General features: G+C 40.6%; 1 protein-coding gene across 3 annotated transcripts in view; it reads right to left on the bottom strand.

Moving 5' to 3' along the window:
* LOC108423901 (protein FAM126B) overlaps positions 1–27368 on the bottom strand; it is an 83860-nt gene that overhangs the window by 25148 nt on the left and 31344 nt on the right. For all 3 annotated transcript variants that reach the window (XM_017691527.2, XM_017691528.2, XM_017691529.2), the window contains exons 2-6: positions 22638–22718; positions 12155–12206; positions 8880–8981; positions 4496–4675; positions 3201–3281 (exon numbers count right to left, since the gene is read on the bottom strand). In XM_017691527.2, coding sequence (XP_017547016.1) covers positions 3201–3281; positions 4496–4675; positions 8880–8981; positions 12155–12205 — 414 coding nt within the window. In that variant the 5' untranslated portion in view covers position 12206; positions 22638–22718. The remainder of the gene's footprint in view (positions 1–3200; positions 3282–4495; positions 4676–8879; positions 8982–12154; positions 12207–22637; positions 22719–27368) is intronic.

The following is a 27368-nucleotide window of genomic DNA, read 5'->3' as shown; positions in this document are numbered from 1 at the left end:
GCCTTAGCTGTAGTAAAGTGCCTTAAAAGTATCTGGTGTCATTATATAATAGTGTTTAAGTTTAAAAGTAGCACTACATTCATGCAATATCATTTCAGTGTTGCAGGAGTGCATGAGCATGCATATAGCAATATTCCTAAGGACAAAAAAAAATGAGGTCACCTTACGTGTTTAAGGTGGTAGTAACTTCAAGCCCCTGCAGATGCCGTTGCACAAGTATGATTGGGCTATAAATACCTGCGCGGTGTGCGACGGAATTCATAGATTGAGAAGAGGCGGTACAGTGCAGTGATCGTTCGATGTGTGGAAAATGGGTCGCAAAGCAGGTGTTAATGACAGGAGTGATTGCATTTGGGCCACAGTGTGAAGGAAGTAGCTGAATTTATAGAGGTATCGAAGAGTATGGTCATACGGGTCTACCAGCAGTGGCAAAAATGCGTGCAAGGTGTGGCTCAAGCCTACATCTTGAAACTTGTCCAGTCCACGCCAAATCAACTTGCAGTTGTTATTCAAGTTTATGGGGGTATTACTATATAATAATAAGATTTTAGGTACAGTTCAGTCACAGGTGACAATTTTTTTGTCCTTAGCGGCCTCATAATTCAAAGCATCCAAAGACATTCAGTAGAAAAATGTATGTAAAAAGAATTTTATTTTGCAACCTTTTTGTTTACCACAGAGAGTGGTAGAGGCAATTTTCCAAAACCTCAATAATTTTTGACAAACTCACCTTAGACCGCGTGTTGCTAATAAGGGCATGTCACCAGCTTCAGAATGATGCACAAACCCAGAGGTCTATATTTAATATTTTCATGTAAGTATCTGCTGATGCCGATACAGAGGCTGATAAATAAACATTTATAAAATCAGAAACTTGGACTAAATCTCTTTGGCGGAAAATGTATTTTAGCAGCTACCCGGCCTAAATATTCTGTTCTTCCAGAGTCCGTTGGAATACAATTCCAATATCACTGTGCATACCTACTTTTTATCTGGTTTTTACAACGTATAGGGGAACTACAGTCTGCTGTATACTGACTGTATGTTACATGAAGGCATGTGGAGGTTAGGTTAAAAAGGCTGCTTTGTTTCTTTTACACAATCTTTCTAACACTGAAAATAAAAGGCACATCTCAGAAGTGGCAGGTGCTTAGGGTAGCCATCGCCGAACGCCCACTCACACTCACACTCCAACTGCAAATGTGACAAAGGCCTTATGAGCCCCCTGCTGTTCTCAAAACAGACAGCAAAACTCACTGCAATAAGTAACGTCTTTTTATTCTTCGATATATGTGTCCGAAAGCTTGTAGACACCTGTTTATGCAACGTTTCTTCTGAAATTAAGGATATTAATAGGGAGCTTGTCCTGCTTTGCTACAGTAACTGCCTCTGCTCTTCTGGGAAGGCTTTACACTAGATATTGGAAGACTGCTATGAGGATCTGATTGTATTCAGTCACAAGAGCATTAGTGAGGTCAGGGACTGATTTTGGATGATTAGTTTTGGATCAAATGGATGGAGCGCCATCACTCAGAGAATGCTGTTCCACTGCTCCACAGCACAATGCAGGGGGCTTTATATCATTCAGCATTAGACAAGATGGCTGCGTGGCTGCTTCAGAGCATCATATTCGTCTGGCAGTGCTTTTCTATGGACATTATACAATGGGGGTGTCCAATCTTAGCCACAAAGCACCAGTGTAGCTGCACATTTACATTCCAAAGCAGGAGGTCATCTGATCAGCAGTCTGAAGACTGAACCGAACTGATTAAACAAGGGGAACCAGGTATGCTCCAGCTTGTTTTGTGTGAAAATCTGCAGCCTCACCAACCCTTTCTGGAAAGGTTGGACACGCCTGTCACAAAAGCTGCAGGTGCACCTTAAAGGAAATGTATACAACAAACAGAAGGGGTGCCTATATACTTTTTGGACATGTAGTTTGACTTTGAAAATCTTATGTTAGAGCACTACATTTAGAAAAATGTGTGTATTTTTAATCCAGACTGTTAAAGGTGTTGAATATTTTCATGAGGCACCATCTATATACCACCACTGCACAGCATCACCTCATTTCACTAACGAGCTTCACTCCTTTCCAGGGGTGGGAAGCTAATTAGTGAGAGCAGGTGGTGTGGAGCATAACTGGGGGGGGGGGGGGGGAGATACACCTGTATAGACTCTGCAGCACCTAGCAGTCAGATCAGCACAGTCAGAAAAGTCTACACCTTGCATTAATATTCATTTTCAGTGATCACATCACATTCAGTTAACTTGAAAAGCCAGCTGTAAACACTGCCAGAATGCATTGCCATTGGATTACGTTTGGATCAAATGTGTTTTTTATATCCGCTTACAATTATGTAATGCATCTGTGAGTGCTGACTAGCAAGTGAGAGGATAAACAAAGAAGCGCAAAATGTAGGATATATGAGGGTGGAGTTCCTGGAGATCCATCTACCTGCAGGCTTCAGCTCCAATCCCAAGGCAGTAAGCTTTCGCAAGTCCCTGAATAACTGAACAAGCTGTGTTAGATTATAGTTGGAGGTGTAACCTGCAGGAAGGTAGACTTGCAGGAGGAAGGTTGGTGACCATGCGTTAATGCCTAAAGACACAGTACATGGTTCAAATAAATGCCAAATTGTGAAATATTCAGACTTTTTTGCATCAAAACTATATACATGAGAAAGATCAGGAACACCTCCAATGCTTTCACACATAAGCTCTGATGTCCGTAGCACAGTCTGAAATACTAGCACTACATGTGACAGAGCAGAAGGCAAAGTAATATTTATGATGCACGTTAAAAAGTTCTAGATGGTGAGACACAGCAGATGTGGCATCTTTGTTGTTACCATGTCAACATCAGAGACAAATGTAATGGGTGGAGTGAGTTCATTTTGCCTGGGAAAATTGGCAAAAAAAACAATACAAAGCATGAATAAATTACAGCTCACACTTTCACTGTCCGAACACTGTCTTTAAGAAGACAGTATTTGTTAGTTTGTTTGTTTACTATTTGTATTCAAAATAAATAAATTCACATATAGCCATCGACTACACAATTTATTTGTCTTGAAACTGAGCATTTAAGTGCAAGCTTTTAAATCAGAATGTTTCTAAGATTATTAAAAAAAAAAAAAAATCAATCAGGCAAATCCAGATTTTTGAATGGTCTTGTACCGAGACACAGGTATCCTTACCTCATGATAAACAGATGGTTTGGACAGTGAAGGAATCGTGAATGACAGCAGCTTGCTGTTTCCTTCTTTGTCCACAATCTCCTGAAACATAAAAGAAATGCATGTCATCAAAGCATCATTTGTACACAAACTGTGTTTAGTGTGCATGTTTTATCTGACTACATATGACAGCTAAATAAAATTGGTAATTATATGTATTAAAAATATGAGGAATATTACTTTGTGCGTATAATTTCTAAGATCTAAGTGTAATAAGATATGGGTATGCATTTGTCCATGTGTGTGTTTAGTATGTCCTCGGTCCTAAGTCTCTCATGTCTTTGTGTGAGTCACTGCATGCTGCCCTGTGGGTTATAACAGTGTGCATGTTATCCTGCTAATGCTAATCAGTGCAGTCAGCTCCTGTGGTGAGTACCAAACCACACTGCGTTTTCCTCATAACTTCCCACCCATAACCCATAACCCATCATAATGAGCCATGGTTTCAAACATACACAAACAATACATCTTGACTTTGTTTAAACTATCTACTATAGGCATGTCTAACACTCTTCCAGGAAAGATCCAGTTCAGTTATTATATATCTATATCGGGCATGAAAGTCATTTGGACTGGGGAGGGGGTGGGGTAATATTGCAAAAAAAAATACATGATTTGTTTTTCCACAATTTCTTTACATACACAATAACTATCACTATATTTCTGATGTCTGTAAACAAACTGGAAAAGACAAAATGCATAAGGAAAAGTGGCACTGCTACATTTAAACAAATGTAGAAAAATTTCACTCATATCAAGAACAATAGATTGATGTCATCTGTGCCAAATTAAGCCCTGCCCAACTAAAATCTAACAGAAGAAAACAAAAAAGTCACTTCCATAATCAACAACACTCTTTCTCTGCCAGTTCACAGTAAAACGTCACAAAAATTAGATAATAGCAGATAAAGAAGAAAATGATCAAAATAAGTAGACATGGAGTTTCCTTCATATTTCCAAGCAACCATCCATTCCTCGTTTTCTCCCTCATTCTCCACCCAGCCTCCTCTTCTCCTCATCCATTTTCCCCTCATTCTTGCTAGCCGGCCGGCAAATTCCTCTTTTCAAACCTTATTTTCTTCACCTCCTCATCCATCCACTCACCCATCCATCCACCCCTACTTCCTTTCCTAGTCACTCCCGATCCATCCACTATCCACTCATCCATCCATCCATCCATCCATTCTTCCACCCACCCATTCCTACTTGCTTATCCATCCACAGATTCACTCAGCCATCCTTCTTTTTCCACTTACCAGATTGTAGATGCCCAGCAGCAGTGCCTCTATGCAGCCATTGCTCTGGCGGTTCCTGCTGGCCGTCAGACGCAAGTACATCCACACCAGCTCTGGTAGGAACTGCAGGGTGAAGCGCCGCAGACGGTCGTCTGAGTTCCGGTACAGTTCAAACAACTGATGGCACACGGGCTCTAAGAGCTGCAAAAAAAAAAAACAACCAAAACCAAAAAACACCTCATTACACAAAAAATTACACAAAGAGCAAGCTCTGCAATTTCAAGGTCTGAGTGACGTTCAGTCATCAGACCTCCTAAATTAGTGAACAAATTTCATTGCTCAAGGAGATGTTTAACATACTAACCATCAAAAATTTTCAACAATGCATGCCCCAACCCCAAGACATTTTTGTAATACATAGCATCACATTTATTTTTCCTCAGGTTTGCAAATTAACAGAAAAAGCACCAGCAAATCAGTAGTGCCACATTTAAAAATGGTTCTGAAACAGTGTGAGCACAATTAGGGTTTATTAAATATAGCATGGTTTCTAAAAGTGGGATGACCACTGTATTGTGGTTACTCATTCTGAACTTCTGAACTGCTGATACTATTCATAGCATTATTGGTGATGTCACTGAATTACTGCTACTGCTAGAGTCAATAATCTTTTCCTACAACCAGTAGCTAATCAAATACTTATAATTGACATAGCAGACAGAGAGAAGACAAGAATAATAGCGTTCTTCAACATCAGCATCCCATTCATTTTAATGGAGTGTTTTTTCCAACGTTTTACTATGTGCAGGGAAACATCAAAATTATAGTAATAAAGACTGGGTTGAAAAACAATGTATACCTTTATGAAACCAATGAGTAAATGTGACATTTTCTTTAAAGAGTTACATTATGTTCCTCCATTGGCTTCTAGTCTTATTAAGAAATTGCACAACATGTTACCCCCCCAATAAATAAATAAATAAATAAATATTAATTAAAAATAATAATAAAATAAAATCACGAGAATGGCAACATAAATAATCACCCCAATTCATATCAGCACATCCCCACTGAAAGCACTGCTGGCAACAATCCTGCCTTAAATCTGCAAAATGGTATTAGTGATGCAAGCATGTGGAGTCAGTCCTGGAGCGTGGCTTAAGGCGCTATTCTCTCAGTGTGTGGAATATTAATGGTGCAGTCTGCCTTATGTCTGAGTGCAGACAGAGACTCTGATGCATTTCTCCAGACGAGAGGTGGAGGAGGGGAGCAAGGGATGAAGAATGAGTGCAAAGCCATTGCTGGCCAACATTTTCATAGACTCTGTGATTTAACACACCCACACTGTCATCTGGTCTAATCACTCACACTTGCTATGTCACACACACAAACACAACGGCCCTTTTTTTTTTTTTTTTTAAATCAAAGTTGCGTACAGTAAAACCTGATTGTAAAAGGAGCGCACACAAATTTCACTGAGAGCTTTGTTATTCAGCAATTTTGCTCTGGTGGGAGTGAGCGTTGAGCGTAATAGTTTAACATTAACATCTTAAAAAAGGAAAATAACATTAGTGCCAAAACTTGTTCAAAATCATTACAAAAGTGCATGTGTTTATTTTGGATGTACCACCCAAAAAATAAACAATACAAAGCTAGTTAGGTAGCTAGTGCACAAGCATTTTAAATGGAAAATCAAATCATTAATTTCTATCAACCTCGCCAAAAAGAAACTTTTGGTCACTTGAGAATGAAAATAACTGAGTGAAGATGTCTGTAACAGCACAACGCAGAAGATTAGATTAGTGCTTCAGCAGCGCACAGTAGACAGTTAAATTAAGTGTAAACTCTTTGTCTTGTCAATTCCAGTTCCCTGCTTTCATCAGTGAACATTATTTTGCTAACAAGTTATTTAGCCAGTGTGGCATGCACTGGGTCCCGACGATGACGGCCACGAGAGCCGACAGGAAGGCGGGGCCCAAACATCAAGCTTCGGTGAAACCTGCCGAGGATGACAGGAAGAGAGCCGTAAGTGTGGAGGGGGCGGAGCGCAAAGCCCGATCGCCCCCAACGGACACGAGTCACAAGAGTGATGGAGGGAGGAGGAGGACAAGGAGGCTGGTGCCGGCCATGAGAGGCACCAGAGCAAGGAGTCCCAAGCTTCGCCACTCGGGCCCCGTCCCCTGTTACGCAACGAGGCCGTTTCACTACACCTCACGTTTGACCCGGGCGGCGGAGCTGCCAGTCTGGGCGGTAACAAGGAGGCAGAGGGGCAAGCTCTTGTTCCCTCTTGGCTCGGGTGCTTGCCTTTTACAGAGCTGAGAGGGAACAGAGCGAGAGAGAGAGGGACAAGCAGTAGCAGGCAAAGGACTGAAGACCTGAAAAGCTTAGTGAAGAGAAGAACTGAAAAGTCTAGCTGAAATTAAGCCACTCAAAAGTGGCCAGCGTACTTTTAGTTGGGTTGGTTTTGTATTGTTTATTTGGGTGAATTAAAAGATATGGCTGCTGCAACCCTGAATCCTGCCTCCAGCGTCCTCCTTGAGCCCAGAGCAGCACATGCTGTGCTACTTTACACCCCAAATCCTATTTATTCAAACTTTAATAAATTAATCTGACATATATCCAATGACACCCAACATAATTTCTGGGCCGCAGATGTGCAACTTTGCTTGATTTTTGCAAAACTTTGCAGTCAAACTTACTCGACTGGTCAATATTATCCACTGCACTGGCATGGCAACAACCAATGACCAACTCTCAGCTCTCATCTCTCGACAAATGTTAAAATGATTAGATGGTCTTCTGTTTTGTCATGCCTGGAGCTTCATCTCCAAAAACAGCTGAAATTGCATTATGGACATCAAACTTTCTGTGAACGCACTCAAAATTTCAGCTCCATTCTCCTTTCGCTTTCACAAAAACTGATTTCACTCGTGAATGATTTCTTTCCCCCGACTCTGCAGTTTAAAAGTGCTCGTCACTACACTCCCACCGTTCCTTTTTATTACAGTGATAACAGTAAATAATGATGAGAGTGTGCAAATCAACTGAACATGTGGCCGTTTAGGAGGAATAACATTACTGAGGCTTACTGATCTGAAACCAGGAAGCTGTGACGTCCTGATGGTTGAGAGGCGTGGTCGCAACATTCTTAAACTTTTCAAACATCCAGTTCATCACATTAGTTTTGACATTTGTTTCTTTCAATGGTAGCTGTCTAACTAACACCTCACATTTTAATGTTATTTTGATTACGTGTTTACTTTTCAGCTGTGTGCGTATTGTCAGCTTGGTGATGGACATGACCGTTCCTAAATTAAGATTAGACTTGCTTCTCTAATATGAATTATGAACCTTAAAGTCAGATGTTAACTTGGAACAAAAGATAAGCAGTTTTGAAATATGGCCCCATAAGTTTCTTCAGGTTTGTCTATATTAGCTGAACTAGTAATATTCTAACTTGCGATATTTATATCTGTAGAGCACTATTTATCTGAGACACAGAGACAGAATGAAAGACAGACAGAGAACAGAGAGAGTTGAGTAATAAAGCCAAAGTAGCTCTCTCCTTCACTAATAGCACACCATTTCCCTCAGACTAATCAGAGTGAAAGTATTTTGGTGAGTAGGAAAAGCTGAAAGGTGAAACTAGATTACACAGAGCCACTGAGAGTTCTGCTCTGTGTTAAACGCAGAGTCTGAGTGAACGGTCAGATTTTGCACTTTAGCTTGTTAATAAAATACCTGAAAGTCCTTTCATGGTGTCTGTGGGTATACAACAGGGTTATTGCTGGCTCCCTTTAACTTGCTTATTCCAAAATGCAATACATTTTTAAGTGTATTTCTCAAATGAATTGAATTCACCTCTTGAACCAAATTTATTTGCCGAAATGCTGAAACTGACCAAACAGGTCAGATACTGCCCACAGACTGCAGGGATTAAATATGATTTAGGCATATTCAATGTCCACTCCTGCTGATCCACTGCATGGTTTGTGTGTCATGCTTTCTCGTTCCTGCATGTACACAGACATGCTGATCTGGAAATAAGAGGGAACCGTGGAACAGCACACCATTTTAGGATACAAACTACACAACAAAATACTAAGCTCCGTTTTTTAATGTCACTCTTTTGTTGTGGGAAACTGTGCCAATTTGATTGGTTAGTAGGTATCCTGAGAAAAAAAATGTGTTATGATACATATTGTGTACTGTGAAAATGCATTTTATCTGCTTGTTATTGTTGGTGGAAGCTTCCACAGTGAAAAGCTTTACAATTAGTGAAGATGGACTGACACAATGAGACAGACTGGGTAGTTATTCATTTGGCCAAGAAAATGAAGCCCAAAGTGACTGATGAGAAAAAAAAATAACGCCCTCCAGGACTACCCACCCTCCCCAAGCTTACCTCACTGTTGGGGTCCTGGATGACTCTGTAGAGGGCTGGCACCAGATTCTTCTTCTGATAGAGAGTGCTTGCATAGCTAGAGAACTCAGACTCCGGTAACGTCTGAGAGAGAGAGAGAGAGAGAGAGAGAGAGAGAGAGAGAGAGAGAGAGAGAGAGAACGAAAGAAAGAGAGAGAGAGAACGAAAGAAAGAGAGAGAGAGAGAGAGAGAGAGAGAGAACGAAAGAGAGAGAGAGAGAGAGAGAACGAAAGAGAGAGAGAGAGAGAGAGAACGAAAGAGAGAGAGAGAGAGAACGAAAGAGAGAGAGAGAGAGAGAGAGAACGAAAGAGAGAGAGAGAGAGAGAGAGAGAACGAAAGAGAGAGAGAGAGAGAACGAAAGAGAGAGAGAGAGAGAGAGAGAGAGAGAGAGAGAGAGAGAGAGAGAGAGAAAGAGAGAGAGAGAGAGAGAGAGAGAGAGAGATAGATAGAGAGAGAGAGAGAGAGAGACAGAGAGAGAGATAGAGAGAGAGAGAGAGAACGAAAGAGAGAGATAGAGATAGAGAGAGAGAGAGAGAGAGAGAGAGAGAGAGAGAGAGAGAGAGAGAGAGAGAGAGAGAACGAAAGAAAGAGAGAGAGAGAGCGCGAGAGAGAGAGAGAGAGAGAGAGAGAGAGAGAGAGAGAGAGAGAGAGAGAGAGAGAGAGAGAGAGAGAGAGAACGAAAGAAAGAGACAGAGCGAAAGAAAGAGGGAGAGAGGGAGAGAGCACGAAAGAGACAGAGAGAGAGCGAAAGAAAGAGGGAGAGAGAGAGCGAAAGAAAGGGAGAGGGAGAGCGAGCACAAAAGAGAGAGAGAAAAAGAGGGAGATGGAAAAAAATTAGCAGGAAACTGATATTAACAGGCAATTTCACAGATTTTTCAAGATTCTAAATAGCAGTTTTATGCACCTCTCTGCAATGAATTGATTAAAAACAATACAATGTCTTAAGAATCAGGCAAAAAATTCATAAACATTGCATGTAATAGCTTTCTGTGAGGGAGCTTTTAGATGCATTGAACAGTTGTGTGGCTCATTTTTTCTCAAATAGCTTGATATAGTTATTGAGCTGTTTTCTGTCCTGCTGCTGGAATGGGCAATAGCAGTGTTGCTAGAACAAACGGCTAATTTGATAGGTGAATAATCGACTGATTACTGAAACAAATAATCGATTATTTGGATTATGAATTCCTACATTTCCAAATAATTTTTATGTAGCTATTAGCTTTTAGGTTTAGCCTGAGGTTGTTTTATGCATTTGGTAATGAACAGTGAAGACAATAACAATGAATAACATTCAAGAATTCACTGTTTTAATGAAGTTTCCTGCTAATACAAAAGATAAAAAAATAAAACCCCAATATATTTCTCCTGTCAAAATTTAAAACCAAGGATGTGCAAAGTAACAGCAATAAAATATAAAACAATCATTTTTTCTTTAATCAAGTATATAAAAAAAATCTATGTTCATTTTAAACAGTGCAGTCTGAGGTCGGTCTAAACTCTGCTGCAACTCAATTCTACAGTCACGGGTCTTCACTGAAACAGGGGAAAGTCAGCATCTCTACGCGCTGCTGTAAGAGACTCGCTCTCCTCTGGGAGCAGATACTCCCTGCATAGAAGACGCGCTCTAATGGAGCGGATGGCAAAGGGGAGAAAGTTTGTGGAGACCCTCTCTATAAACAGTTAAAGTTGAACGATTTTGTGTAAACACTTCATCGGTAATCCTTTGAAACAGAACAGAAACCTGTTTGCAGTCGCTCTCCTGTGCTCGCCGAACTGGAAGCAGCCGTTTGGTGGTCTCGACGTTGCAGCGTTTAAAACTGTAAACGTTATCTGGAGGGTGAATAGTTATTTGCTTCTCTGCTCCACCTCCATTAACGATTCCAGAGAGCAGCTTTTCGAAAGTACATGAAGTAAGGCGGCTTTTAACATTAACATCAACATTAGCTAACTAGCTGGCAAGCCGCGTCCCAAACCACACACTTCTGTACTTCACATACTACACTAACGAGTGCACCTCCACTGGTATATGCTCTATTTTTACACACCATTTAGTGTGCTAGTACGCAGTTTGGGACGTGACGTATCTTACCACGGTTCTTCTTCATCCAAGTGAGGCGATCTGTTTCCTGTTCAGATGCTCCAGCGTGGAGGATGTGCTCTCATGCCGGCTGAGGTCGGCTTTAAAAATGTCCCAACTGACAACCTTGTTTTCTGAGTTTAGCTCCCACACTTTGCACGATTTTGTTCTTGAGGCTGCCATCGCGCTGCTGTTAACTATCCAGTGAGCAGTAATGTCAAAACATTCCTCATGAGAGCGACAAAGAGGCGTAATGACGTCACCAAACTAATCGACTACGTCGATTGTAGTCGACTAACTCGAATAATCGTTGCACCCCTAATCAGCACTGTCCTTTGTCTGAAACAAGACCCAATAACACATTTCTGGACCAAATGCTATTGTTTTTAGTTTTGTTTTCCATGCACAGAAAGAGCAGTCAGGCTTTTTAGACCATTTGAGATGGCGTGTGTGTGAATCTCTTTGTAGATGCTATGAATTCACTATGAATTCTCTCACAACCACAAAAGCATATTCATTTTACTACACCATTCAGACTGACAGCACTGCACATGGAGTACTATTCTGTGAAAGATGAGTGACGTTCTGGGATGCTTGTTCTCTGTGTTCCACTCATTTCAGAAGAAGCATGAGTCACCATGACGTGTACAGTCACACAAACAAAACGCTGAGAACAGCACTTGAATGCACACTCTAAGCACAGTGTAGGGTTCAGTTCATGGAATGCCTGGGTGCCTCTGTTATTAATTTCTCAAGGCCTGCAGCATCGCAGGCACGTACTGTCTTTGCACAATGAACTAGTTGCAGGAAAGGAGCGAACAGAATATACATGATCTACATCTCACACTGGAAAAAAAGTGGAAAAGGCAATTATTCCACAGACAAGGATTTTCCTTGACATCGACTCAAAACACGCTGATTAGAAAAGCCAATAGGAAGCTGTTTCAGCATGTTCTTCTGCTATAAAGGTGACTTGAGTCAACAGGTTTTCTGTTCACTAATTAATTACAAGGAAATGCTTCAAAATGATTGCCTGTTGCATTCGACCACCTGCTACAGAAGCAGCAGACAGGGATTAGTGTGAAAAACACAAGTATTCCTTTAATAATGGCTAATACAGCTGAACAGGAGGCATGGAAAGAATAGATGGATGAAAGGGAAGGCTGGAAAAACAACTCACCTTGAATTCTGAAAGCCATTCCTCCACTGCTCCTCTCCCCTCCCCCAGCATCCTAGAGAGAAAGAGAGAAATCGTGTTTTAGTTTTAAAACTCTGAGCATCATATTTTCATCAAAGCATTCATAGAACTATTAACTGGTAGAGCTCAGAAAAAAAAAACCTGGCAAGTTGGCGTTTGTTTGGCAAATCATTAAAATAGTGCCAAGAAAGATAAGGTGGTGCACACCTCACACAGACCTACTTCTAATTATGCAAATATCCTCAGGTAATTAGCAGAATCCTTCACAAATAGTAAAATCACACACAAATAGAAACTGAAGTCTGCTTTAACAGCTTAAACTACTAGTACTTCTTGTTCTGTGGGTGCAGCCACATTGAAGTGACATCACAAAACTGCAACTCGGAGAAGTCGGAGCTTTTAAACATTGACTTTGAGTGGGAATTACGAGTTCAATCACATCCCATTTCCAAAAAAGTTGTGACGCTGTGTAAAATGTAAATAAAAACAAAATGCAATTATGTGCAGATTATTTAAACCTTATATTTCATTATAAATAGTATAAAGACATCATATCAAATGTTGAAGCTGACAATTGCATTGTTTTTCAAAAAACAGAGTCACTACATGGGCTCAGAAACACTTCTGAAAACCACTGTCTGTGAAAACAGTTCGTCGCTGCATCCACAAATGCAAGTTTAAGCTCTAAAACATCCACTTAAAATGGATTGAGGGGAAGTGGAAAAGTGTCCTGTGGTCTGACGAATCGACATCTGAAATTCTTTTTGGAAATCATGGACACTGTGTCCTCCGGTATAAAGACCACTCAGCTTGTTATCAGCGCACGGTTCAAAAGTCAGTATTCATGATGGCATAGGGGGGCATTAATGCACATGGCATGGGTGATGTGCACTTCTGTCAAGGCACCATTAATGCTGAATGACATATACATGTTTTGGCAACATATGCTGCCATCCATATGACGTCTTTTCAGGGATGGGTTGAGTCTGGTGAATGCGCACATTCCCTGTGGGGTCAGTGCTCGTTAGCATGTATTAGCTCTGGAATTACCACAGTTATCTGAGTAACATGTAGAACAACCAAGGGAACCATAACTGCTTTAATTAGCCACTGGCAGTTTTACTGCACCGACAATGCACACATGATGATGTGCCTAAGATCACCATGCCCAATGCCAAGTGTCAGCCAGAGGGGTATAAAGTCCCCCCAGCATCAGCCTATGGAGCAGTGGCACAGTGTTCTCTGGACTGATAGAGCTTTAATACTTTCGGGATGAGCTAAAGTAGCATTTGAAATCCAGAACTGATCATCCAACATCGGTACCTGACCTTACTAATGCTCTTGTGATTGCTGTGAGGATTTGATTGCATTCAAATGTTCCAACATCTAGTGTAAATCCTTCCCAGAAGAGCAACAAAGGAGGACAACCCCCTATTAAAATTTCAGAAGAAATGCTGGACGAGCAGGTGTCTATAAACTTTAGGACACACATCACATTGGTCTTCATCCAATTTGGGCAGCGAATCAGCAGCAGCTAACTTGATGCCAAAATGTGCTTACACAGGTCCTTTCAGAGCAGAGGTGTATGTGTGAGTGTGGGAGACAGAAGTGCAACTAGCTTTTACCAGGTCGTGTCCTGAGTTACATAAGGAGCACCATCACTACAGAAACACCACAGGGAACACACGGCTCAGCCTTCACAACACCACGCCGCTGCAACACACATACGGCTCAGCGTTCACAACACCACGCTGCTGCAACACACACATACACACACACACGGCTCAGCCTTCACAACACCACGCCGCTGCAACACACACATACACGGCTCAGCCTTCACAGCACCACGTTGCAGCAACACACACACGGCACAGCCTTCACAACACCACGTTGCAGCAACACACACACGGCACAGCCTTCACAACACCACGCTGCAGCAACACACACACACACACACGGCACAGCCTTCACAGCACCACGCTGCAGCAACACACACACACGGCACAGCCTTCACAGCACCACGCTGCAGCAACACACACACACGGCACAGCCTTCGCAACACCACGCTGCTGCAACACACACACACACACGGCACAGCCGTCACAGCACCACGTTGCAGCAACACACACACACGGCACAGCCGTCACAACACCACGCTGCAGCAACACACACACACACGGCTCAGCCTTCACAGCACCACGCTGCTGCAACACACACACACACACACGGCACAGCCTTCACAGCACCACGCTGCTGCAGCAACACACACACACGGCACAGCCTTCACAGCACCACGCTGCTGCAGCAACACACACACACGGCACAGCCTTCACAGCACCACGCTGCAGCAACACACACACGGCACAGCCTTCACAATACCACGCTGCTGCAACACACACACACGGCACAGCCTTCACAGCACCACGCTGCAGCAACACACACACGGCACAGCCTTCACAGCACCACGCTACTGCAACACACACACACACACGGCACAGCCTTCACAACACCACGCTACTGCAACACACACACACGGCTCAGCCTTCACACCACCACGCTGCTGCAACACACACACACACACGGTTCAGCCTTTACAACAGCACACTTCTGCAACACACACACACACGGTGCAGCCTTCACAACACCATGCTGCTGTAACACACAAATGGCTCAGCCTTCACTTTAACTATTGAGAATAAATGAGTGTGCGCTGGCTAACTAGCTTTCCAGAGCAAAAGATTGATAGATAAAGACTGGCTGAGTTTAGTGCAAGTTCTGGTACACAGTGGTTTTCAGAGGCTTAAAACCTTCATCCCTCCTGGGTCACAAACATTCTTTAAGATGATTTTTAAAAAGATTCTGTTTCCTCTGCTCTTCTTCACCACTGACTGCTGTTCAAACAGTCTGAGCAAACTGATCAGGGTTGCCAGATTGGGCAGGATTTAGCTTTCTATAGCAACTTCTGAAAATAATTATCATTAATATTTTGTCGTAGTATTTCAAATACATTTAATTAAAAAGCAATAATAATAATAATAATAATAATAATAATAATAATAATAATAATAATAATAATAATAATAATAATAATAATAATAATAATAATGGGCACGGTGGCGTGGTGGGTAGCGCTGTCGCCTCACAGCGAGGAGGGCCTGGGTTCGATTCCCCGGCCGGACGACCAGGGTCCTCTCTGTGTGGAGTTTGCATGTTCTCCCTGTGTCTGCGTGGGTTTCCTCCGGGTTCTCCGGTTTCCTCCCACAGTCCAAAGACATGCGGTCAGGCCAATTGGACGTGCTAAATTGCCCCTAGGTGTGAGTGTGTGAGTGACTGTCTGTGTCTGTTTGTCTGCCCTGCGATGGACTGGCGACCTGTCCAGGGTGTATCCTGCCTTCCGCCTGAAGACTGCTGGGATAGGCTCCAGCATCCTTAGCTTAGAAAATGGATGGATGGATGGATAATAATAATAATAAAAACAAGAGCAGTATACACTAAATATAAAGATACAGCGATTTTACTATAATTAAGTAGTATTGTCAGGCACGACCTGAAGCAACGCCCTTAAAAACGGCTCCTTGCTGTTGACATATTTACTGGAAGGGTTGTAAGGATTTTTCCTTTTCCCCATTAATAGATGGTTAATGATTACTCTCCATCTATTTTGAGTGATCGCATTGCATCACATCTGCTCACAGCTGGTATAGACAACTTTGTCGATCATAATGGGAGCATTTTGCTCTTGATGTTGTTGCTCTTAGCATTTCAAGTAACCCACCCTTGAAAAAAATTTAGTTATTCAAAAAAGTTTCTTCTACCTTCAAGATTACATTAAAAGTGTGATTCACTATCCTTTATTCTGCAAAATCTTGCTCTAGAGGCTACTGTGTAGTTTATGAGAAGGTATGTTTACAAAACGGTCTAAAAATGACCAAGAACAGCATAATTTTTTTTTATAACTTGGAGCATTAATACAGAATTCAGTTGATGTGTGAAGACAAACGTGTGTATATCATGGCTTTCATTTATGGATCAAGCATTTTAGAACTGGAATTTAGTTTATTAAACCAGTTTTATGTTGTCCCCTAATCACTCACTCTCTCTGGTCCATTTACCCTCTACAAAATCCAACAACGCACCTTCACTAAAAGGGTTTACTTAAACAGTGCTGTGTGTGTAAGAGTGAGAAAGAGAGAGACAGTCTTGGGCAGAAGTGATGAATGATGAGTATGTTATTGAGGGAATAAACAGAGCTGACATAACCTGCTCTGACCCCTCCCAAAGGAGCAGCCCATAAACTTTCGCTGCCTTTAACCTCTGCATCAGATAACCATCAGTGCTGCTAAACTGATATCTTCATTTATTCCACAGCTCTGAGCCAAGCTGTTCTGAGATCAGTTCAACCTTTTAGAGCACTGTGCCTTAACATTAGCCCAAATAGGGACAGAGAGAAAAAGAAGAGAGATAAAGGAGGTCAGATTGATGCAGTATATTTTTGGTGAGACACCACAGACGACAAATGGTAAACATTTGAGCAGAGACATTTGACAGCGATTGATCCCTTTTGTATAAGAGCTCCATGAGAGAGAAAGAGAAAATAAAAGTATGAGAGAGAATGACAGAGAACAAAAGAGATAAAGGGAACAGAAAAACAAAGAATACAAAAGCAATATGGAAAGGAGAAAGACTAAGGAAAGAAAGAACAAAATAAATGAAGGAAAGAAAGAAAAGAAAGACAGAAAGAAAAAAATGAGTGAGTCCAAACAGATCATTAATGATGGATCTGTTAAGAGCTAATTACACATGTACACAACCCCACCACACACACACACACACACCCTCCCATTCAGATAAAGCAAGGAGGAGCAGCAGCAGCCTAAAGTATTTCATTCAGTCTAAACAACACACAGCTTAAACCATCAATCATAAACTGGTTCTATTAATCATTCACTTAAACCTGGACACATCACCTCCAGACAATATCCAGCCTTTAAAATAGAGGACTGGCGTCAAGCTGCACAAATGCCATTAGTGATTTATTGAAGGCAATGTTATTCAAGTGACTTTCAGAGCCCAGTACACTGCGCTCATCATCTCTGCTGGCTGTGTTTCCCTTTTCTGGCTCTTTTTAGTCTCCTCCATTCAAATGACTGACCAGCAACGCAGATGTGAGAAAAGCTTTCTGTATGCAAACCCAGCAAGAGAGCGCTTTGTCTTCAGCCAGATAAGAACAGCACTGTTGCAACAGACAAGCACTCCAACACAGAGATGTGTTAATGGTGTTTATGTATGGCCTCTTTGTATTAGGTTTATGTCTAGACCACTGAGTGCAGAACAGTGTGAAAACACTGTTTAACTACTGCTTAGGAAGTGGCAGCTCTAGGATAATGACTGCCCAAGGCAAGTAAAATAGAAAGTTGGGACAGCAGTGTTGAAAATCACTCACTCAGACTTTTCACAGCAAGAAGAAAGAACAGAAGCCATATTACCCCTTATGCTTTTTGTAGCGTATTGCAATCTGTCAGAATAACCACGTTTATCTAGGTAATAACATAATTTACTTAGAGTCAAGTATGATGACTTTTCTCCATAATTAACACTGTTGGCACCTAATCAAATCTGTTGACTAATTGCTGTGATGGCAAAAACATAAGACTCTTGCAAAGGGTTTCAACAGAATCTTGAGAATTTAAAGTATTTAAAGAATTTAAAAGTATTTTTTTTTTATCACAGGGTCTCTTAAATAAATGAGCTTGTTTGTATTAGCGTCACTGGCTCACCCACAGGTTTGTGTTTTTTTCCTGATGATAAATAACTGTTCCTGAACTGCTCTGTGCAGACGAGACCATCAGCCTCCTCCTTTATGAAGCTCTTTTGGTGGATCTGCTCAAATACTGTGACTGGGCTTTTTGGCAAATTGTCATGGCAACTGCTGCAAGTCTCAAAGGACAAACAGAGTGGACCTCATTGCTCATAGAACACACAAACGTAGATACACCATCCAAACAGATTCACGAAGGTAACAATCCAAACCGTTTTGGTATTCAGTGCAGATGACAAAAACAACCAACCAGTTAAAGAAGAAACTAAATGATTCAGTTGGGCTAAACTGGAGGGCAGTGGGTCTTCATTAATGACAAAACGGAAAGGCAGTACATTTCATGTGGCTCATCACTTCAAGTTACATATTTCACAATGATGAAGATTAAAATAAAACATCCATTCAAAAAGACTGAAATCAAGGTTTTCAATTTTCAACTGTAAGTATTGTTGGTATAGTCCAGTGGGTAATACCTCTCCCTTCTATGTTGCAGATTGGGGTTCAATCCCCCGGGCAAGCACCCTACTATGTACCAAGAGTCCTTAGGCAAGATGAACGCTACCTTCGCCTACCTGTATAAAAAGCTCAATCTGTAGGTCGCTTTGGATAAGAGTGTCAGTCAAATGCTGTAAATGTAAAATGTAAATGTATAGACTTCACAGTTTTCAAATACTCCGAAACTAGAAGAGTGTATAACACTGAGAATTAAAATAATAGCCAGATTTCAAAACTGGAGATCAAATCTTATGCCACATAAGTTGACAAAAACTATATGTATACAGATACTTACAATATCTGATTACATTTGCAATTTGTAATTGCAATTTTTAACTCTCAGTTCCCATTTAAAGAAAAAAAAAAAGACTGAATAAAATATCTACAAACACCTTTGGTCAATATGGCAAGCCATCCCAAACACCCATTTCTAAAATGCAGAAACTGGGACAAAATCTAATAGGAACAGAATTAAGCAGAAACATACTACTCATCTGTAGAGGGTTATGATTGCAGTAAAATGAAAAAAAAGACATTTTAGCTAAAAATCCAGTGTAACCTAAATGCTCTGCTTTTCCAGAATACAACAAATAGTAAATTATCAATCAGACTTAAGCAAAATGTTCAAAGTCAATTTATTTAAGAATTATATAAAAAATATCAATATGCATCATCCTGCATGCCTGCTATAAATTCCTGTGCTGCAGGAAAAGGGAAAGATTTGCTGAAGTGCAACAGCAGCAAAGGGCATCTTTTTCTGGAATGGATGACATTTTCCTGCTTTTAACAAATCAGAAAATGTTCCAAAAGGAAATCAATTAGCCCTCTGGCTCTCACAACAGCAGGGCAAATATGGACATAACTAAAGTGTGAATATAGAAAAAGAGGCCACAGTTAATGTGATGCGCATAAACAGTTACGTTTGTAACCCTGAAAAACATTGAGACATCATTAAATGCTCACACTGTGTCTCTGAAAGAACACATATGTGCATAGAACCACTGAACACCTCCTAGCACAATTAATCCAACTGATAATCTGTTATTTTTATTTTATTTCCATATGTTTGCTTTCCAGCATATTTTATGAGGAGTAATATAGCGATTTGAATGGAAACATTTGCGTATTACAGTTTAAAAATTACTGTACAGCAGTGACCAGCAATCCAAGATGTAAATGTGTTTTCTCCTGAAAGGTGAGGTTTGCTCAGCAGAGCCTTATTTTGGATTCATTTTGGATACTGCCTTTTTCTGCAAACTCCTCTGATCTGATGGTTCACTGGTTAACCATCTACGGTGGTGCTGGTTTACACTGAAGTTTGACATTTACGGTATCTGGCAGACACTCTTATCAAGAGCAACTTACAATTTGATCATTTTACACCGGTAGGTGAAAGTAGTGTTAGGAGTCTTCACCAAAGACTCTTATTGCTACAGTGTAGGGTGCTTGCCCAGGCTTGGGACTGAACACCAGTCTACAGCGTAGAAGGCAGAGGTGTTACCCAATACACTCTACCAACCACTGGTGTAGTGCTGGTTAAGTTGTAAAAACCGGTAACTGCTTAAAATGTATAAAAAGGAATTTAAAATGTTTGCTAACTGATACTGATGATGGAGCCAACATGCTGCAGAGGCTTTTCATGTATATCACTTCTGTTCATTTTTAGCTTTGTTACTTTTTAATTATTTTATCCATGCCTCTAATAAATTAGGGTCAGTGGACGCTTTCATTCAAAATCAACTTTGTTAATCCTTCTTACCTTAGAAATGTGATAAGGGGCAAATTATAGTTTTTCCAGAACACAGTGCTATATTTAAACAGAAAACTGCCGCCGACAACAGTACAAACAGACAATGAATCCAATAAATACAGACAGTAAACTATACAAAAACTACACAATTAAGTGCTGATCACTACAGACTAAACAGTCAGCAGTAGACAGTGGGGAATGTGAAATGACTCAATAGGGCGGGTTATCCTCAGTAGCAACAATTATTTGTCTATGTACATTACTGTGCAAAAGTCTTAAGAACCTAAGCAAACTGTTCAAAACCATTTAACTGAAAAAGTGTGTTCACCTGATAATACTGAAAGTAGCAGTTAGTGTGCTCAGAATAAAATGTCCTGTGTATATAAAGTGATTTAAATAATGCAGATATCGATTCAATGCAAATTCATTTATATTATGCATGTTTATTTGTCATAACTTCTTGCATTTTAATTTGTTTGGCTGATCATAACTAAAGGTAAACCTGTGACTCCTACAGTGGTGCTGTATTTTTTGCATAATTGATCTGGTTTCGTATTATGTCAGCACCCAGGGATGTACATGCAACACTACTGTCAAATGTGCAAATTAATCTTGTGTGAATACAAAAAGGACCACAGTCCCAGACATTCGTGTGTGTGTGTGTGTGTGTGTGTGTGTACACATCATCTTTCAAATATTCTGTTTGGTCCAACTGCTGCAATTATTAGTGTGGGCAAAATTTCTCCACTGCCCAAGTCATCTGTTCAGCACAGTTCGAAGTGTGTCGCAGGTTAAGTTCTTGTGTTCACTGTAGCTGTAATTCATCAGGTGATACAAACAACAGAGAACAAATCCAAATACTTGTAATCAAAGGGCCTCACGATGAACAAAATGCCCAGAAGTTGTTTAGTTTGAGGCTGTAATGTCATATGTAAAGTCATTAAGGACTGTAAAGATCTTACTGTTTACCTGCAGGAAAAGAATAAGACCTCCGAAACATCTCTGGGTTGGAAGGCTGAGGTACCCCCTGCTGCCTTTGCTATCGTTAGCCTATATACTATTTTTATGTTTTTTTAGATTAAGATTTTAGATTAATTTCAAAACACATTAAATAATACTGTTAGGTAAAAACCTATTTCATTCCTTATGGCTCCGCCTATACATGCAATACTGCTGGTGTGGGTTTCCTTCTGCATGATGCATGAACCTTGTAGGGAACCTGAATTATCTGTACATTTTCTCAAACTGAGAATTAAAATACAAAAATTTTTTTACACACTTCTTAACCCTCAGAGGTTGACACCGTCATATGCGACATCAAAGGACATCGGCCCACATTTATCAAGCACCCCAGTGTAATAACACTGATCTAATCAGTCTTAGGCCTCAATAGTCCATGGAGTCCTATTCATGATATGTAAAAGGAATGAACTGACATCAGACCAGCATTATTAATCTGAGATGGTTGATAAATATGGGTCATCATACATAAGAACAAACAACTTGGGAATGCTACATGCTACAGACTTGCTTTCATTTTTTTCCCAGAAGCCCAGAGTTTTGCTGTTTCAATGAGGGCTCCGCTGCAATTGTATCCCTTTCAGATGCTTTGTAACAAGCCTTGAACTGCTCTATCTTTTCGGAGACTTGGAAATAAATCCATAAAGACAAATGCAACACTATGTCTTGTGATTATTTATTCATTTCTATGTTAAAAAGACTTACTGTTGTCTGCGGGGATGTTGGCCGTACACTAATACCTTGGGTCGACTCTTGACCAATCAGAGGCTGCGCTCCTGACTCATTGACCAATCAGTGGCTGTGTTCCTGACATGTCACCAGAGCAACGCTACCCTTTCGGGCAAAACATTTACATTTACGGTATTTGGCAGACGCTCTTATCCAGAGCGACTTACAATTTGATTATTGTTACACAGGTAGGCAAAGGTGGTGTTAGGAGTCTTTCCCAAGAACCCTTATTGGTATAGTGCAGGGTGTTTGCCCAGGTGGGGATTGAACCCCAGTCTACAGCATAGAAGGCAGAGATGTTACCCACTATACTAAATCAACCACATAAGTGTACCTCGCACATGCAGTGTTTCTGAAATATTTTTTCTTTTATCTACAATGCCCTTTGAAGCTGCATATGACATCATCGATTTTAGAGAGTTAACTGTGCTTTCACTGAACCACATTAGACAAACTTCTGATCAATGCAACAATCGACCTCCTCACAGCATCAACCACACACACATACACCTAAAGCAGCACACATTCGCTTTGTGTATGCTCATTCATCTGCAGGCCACATAACAAAAAGAGTGATTTTCAAGTTCCACTGTCAGTGAGGCCTGGTGAGCAGTTAGTTACGTTTCAGATATCAAACATCTATGGCATCTTACCTCACTCTCTCCTGATGCTCAGATGGTCACAGGGTAAAGAGATCGGGTCTCCATGTAGACGCACATCTGCAGACTGGTCACCTGTAGATAACAGAGGGAAAAGACAATGGGATGATTAGAGTAGGTGAAGGAGATTAAGTCTAAGCACTATTACAGTCGCTGCTTTACATATGATCCAAAAGCTGGCTGAGATCAGGACTCTCTAACGTGCCGATTTTGAACAGTCTCTGGCATTCATGCTGGTATTTAGTGTGTTCCCGAAAGCTTTGTACAGTATTTGGTAAACAAAGATGATTCCTACTCGGACATAATGGTCAATGCAGATGAAAATGCATTTAAAGCACAATGTGTTGACAACAAACTACATCCACTATAAAAAAGGGGACGTTAATGTGTAGTAGAACTGATCCGTGACAGTTTTCAGTTTTCAGAAAAACAAACCCCACAAAGAACGTTATGTGCAATGTCTTTGGATTCTATACTTCTCTTGCAATCCTTCTGATCACTCTCTGCCTTCACTAAGAACATGAAGCCATCCTATTTGAAACTAATTAGCATAAGACTAGTATCAGCATCAGCAGCTGCATGTCAGAGTTTCTACAGAGATGCTGCTAACAGAATTAATGCCGCTTTGCACAACTGGCAAGGTGGCCTTTTTGCCCTTCTGCTGTAATTAGATTAGGAATACAAATCAAGGCAATGTACTGTGATAAGAACTGGTCCACACAGGTGCAACCCTACAGCAGTCAAACCAAATAAGTACATATATAAACTGATGATTCTCTACTTACATGTGTGAATTTTGAATGGCAAGTCTATACATAAAGCATCCACAAAAATAAAAGAGGGAGATCAGAAGAAACCAAACTTCCATAATTTGCGGATTAAGATCTACTACAATGTACAGTACAGTGTGATCTCCACATGCTGTTTCTGCAGTGCTGTACTTCTGCTCAAACTACCGTTACATCACCCTCAAAACAGCACTGGAGTGGGAAACTGGTATCATCTGATTGAGTGGGAGTTAGAGTGGGCTGGCTATATAGATTATCTGCATTATTTTGGTCTTTCTGTGAAACAGATTCTATCACTTTACAAAGAGCAGGACAAGCATCAAGACAAATTTCAGAATGGACCTACAAACAACCTAAGGAACAACTCATACACACATACATAAGCACACACCCTGACACAAATTATAATCATTTGAGAATACTAAAAGTCACAATTATTACATTTATTGCATCTACTGTAGTGTTTACAAACAGGGTGGAGGGGGATGTGGAATAGGTATGTTCACCTGGCCTCTAACTTCACAGCTGCTCTTGGATCAGTTCCTGATCAAGTGAAATTCAACTGTTGGTGAGTGACAACCTCTGGACTACCACCATTCATCATCCCTGCTTTCTAAGAAATCTAAGAAAGCACTAATGCAACTTTTACTATGCCAGTAACAATTCTTATATCAGTGTCAGCGAATACTGTGCACTGAGCCGATTGAAGTGCTCTGTTAAGGCATTTTCGCAGTAGCTAAATATAACAAACATTCAGCAGAAGCTAATGTATCATGTTGGAGACGATCTCTCACCAAAATCCTTGCTCAATTTTTAAAAATTTATTGTATATTGTATAGTGTATATATTATATACACTGTTCAGATTATGCTGTGCTATGTTACATGTAGAGCTGCAGCTAACAATTCATTCTATAATTGGTTATTTATTTATTACCTTTATATAACCACAAAGGAAACTGAGACTAAAAATCTCAGGTCCTGGCCAAGATAGGTAGCAATCTATTGGCTTTTCGTTTTTCAGATTATTTGACTGATCTAATAACTACATTTGTTTCAGTGAGAAATACATTAAAATACTGGCACAAAAAACCTGAATCTGAATAACTCATCATGCCAAATATTGACATTACTGTTAGCTTTCTTTCTCAGGCAAAATTCTTGTACTACCACACTACAGAATCCCCAAAACAATCAGGAGAAACAAAAGAATGACCAAGTCTAAGAAATTATAGAGTTAAAAAGGGAAACTTTTAAAATTATTTATTAAAGTATATTGCCCATTTTTATTTTCCAATTTATAACCTTTCCCATTTCCTCACTTATAGGTGCTAAACATTTAGCTATTTCCCATTTTTACAAGACTGTAAATACTGACAAAATATGGTGCATTTCTGCCTGAGCAACAGCTGATACATCACTAGCTGTGTTAAATATTACTGTGTTCCTGGCTGGTATGAACAACTGGTGTGTTTGTGATTTTATGATGACTGAAGGCACTCTCAAATAAACATTGTCCCACACACTATATTTATCCTCTGAAGCCATGGTACAACAGTGTGAAGAGAGTGTATTGACATATGTCAGAATTAACTCATATATGAACAATATGGTGCTTTTATAAGCAAGTCACATCAACAATAAAAAAAACAAAAAAAACATCTAGTTGACTATGTCAGCAAATTGTTTCAGACCTATTCACAGCTATGACTATGAAGCAGCATTGAGCACAGATCAGTCACATCTGCTAGCTACAACATTGAGCCTCAGAGAACACTTACATTAGCATATTAGCACTTTCCAAAAAAAATAAATAAATAAAAAAAAACCCTTTAAAGCATAAGAGCTGCTACTGTGGAGTGCACTATTCCCCTGGTTTCAAAGCAGTGATATTCATTTTAAAGGCAACAGAGTCATCCAACATGAGTCATCCACTCTTGGAGGGCTCTGCTATTTTCTACCCTGCCTCCTGTTAGTCAGCATAAAGTAGCGATTTAATACATAACAAAGAAAGGAGTAGGAGATGAGAGCTTGCATCTGAACAAGGACACGCTTTGCTAATACCTAAGCACGACTGATCTGGCACTGCAGTATAAGAAGGAGTAAACTCCATTTAAGAGCTTGCTTAGTGGATTGCTGGCAGCTCCTTTCAAAACACTGAATTAAAGTAAGGAGGCTGCAGTGATGCTATACAGTGATTTAAAAATGCCAACTATTTGGCAGGAAAGATGCTAAATGGCTGTGTTGGCTTGGCTCGGTATAAAAAACAATTCACTTTTGAAAAGCAGCAGCAGCCGGCGCCGGGCACGCGATGAGGAGCATGCCAAAGGAGCAAGAAAAATTGTCTGCTTTGAGACGAGCAGTCATATCCAATTTTTCACATATCTGATAAAGCTGAAGCATCGAAAAAATAAATAAAAAACACAGCCAGGCAGTGAATGGAGAGTGAAACTGCAGTGGATGTTTGGGGAAAGGGATGTGGTTTTACAAATACATTCTTCTCTGTGTGAGAGTTAAATTGGACCAGTGAAAAAATGAAGTGAGAATCATCAGCTTTATTTCTGCTGTGTAACCAGAGATATGTCTCCACTTTTTTTTCTGACATAAACCCATTAATACATATGTCCAAAAGTTTGTAGACACCTGGAGCAACAGACTTTTCTACTCCTCTTAGAAGGCTTTACACTAGATATTGGAAGATTGCTGTGAGGAAGCTACTGATGTTGGATGATTAGTTGTGGATCATAAACACAACCCCAGCTCATCCCACAGATAATGGATCAGTCCAGTAGCCGTGGACACGGTGACAGTAGCTTAGGCACGTTTGTGGCTGCTCCAAAGTATTTCATTCTACTGCCAATGCTTTTCTACGTAGATTACACAAGCTGTATGTGCACAGTTGAACATCTGTGTCAGTAATGGGTGTAACCTTAATGCAGTTAAATTCACTAATTAGAGGGAATGGTCTGGACACTTCTGGACATAAAGTGCACTAACCAGGCACCTCAATACAAGAGCCCAAGTCAAGAGCATATTTAACACACAAATCAGATCAGGTAATGAGGAAAACTAAAGCTGATTTGAGAGCTACGGCTTGTAGGCCAAGCTGAGCCTCTAAGGGATCTCACATGCCAAGCAGTCACACTGCAGAGTGAATGAAGGCAGATCAGTGGGGAAATCCTATTATATATCCACTGGTTATCTGATCTACTCAGAGCCCTCTCATTCCTTGAGCCAGAAGAGTAGGACTCCTGCAAAAAGATAGCATTGTTTTCTAAATGCTCAGCATACAGCTGAGGATTTTTTCCCCATGCAGCTTTCAGTCATATATCATAAGCTGGTTTAAAAGATTACCCGACGGCCAATCTACAGGAAACTGCGGCTTTTGCTGCAAAAACATGACCAGCAATCAGCCAATTTATTACTTTTTGGGGCAGTCATAGGCTGGAGGTTAGGGAAAGAGCCTCGTGACCGGAAGGTCGCCAGTTCGATCCCAAGAGCCGACAGCACATGACTGAGGTGTCCTTGAGCAGACACCTAACCCCCAACTGCTCCCCGGGCGCTTCGGACTGGGCTGCCCATCGCTCCGGGCAAGTGTGCTCACTGTCCCCTAGTGTGTGTGTGCTCACTAGAGTGTATGTCGTGTTTTATTTCACGGATGGGTTAAATGTGGAGGTGAAATTTCCCCGGTGTGGGACTAATAAGGGTCACTTCATCTTAATCTTTTATTTTGTCCAATCTGTGTTGTAATTTTATGATAACTGTAAACTACAGGGATGTGCCCAGGACAGGTACTTGAGAATTCAATCAACTGTCCTGGTCGTTGTCTAGGTGTTCTCTAGCAAACCTTTTCTACTTTCACACCTGCCATGAAAAATCAAACTTGCACATACTCTTTCTGATGGTAGATGCAAGTGCTTTCATATTAACTGTGCCAA

The sequence above is a fragment of the Pygocentrus nattereri genome, chromosome 6 (assembly GCF_015220715.1).
Source record: "Pygocentrus nattereri isolate fPygNat1 chromosome 6, fPygNat1.pri, whole genome shotgun sequence".
Taxonomy (NCBI): Eukaryota; Metazoa; Chordata; class Actinopteri; order Characiformes; family Serrasalmidae; genus Pygocentrus; species Pygocentrus nattereri.
The sequence above is the reverse complement of the archived record's forward strand: the minus strand, read 5'-3'. Positions and strand labels throughout refer to the sequence as shown.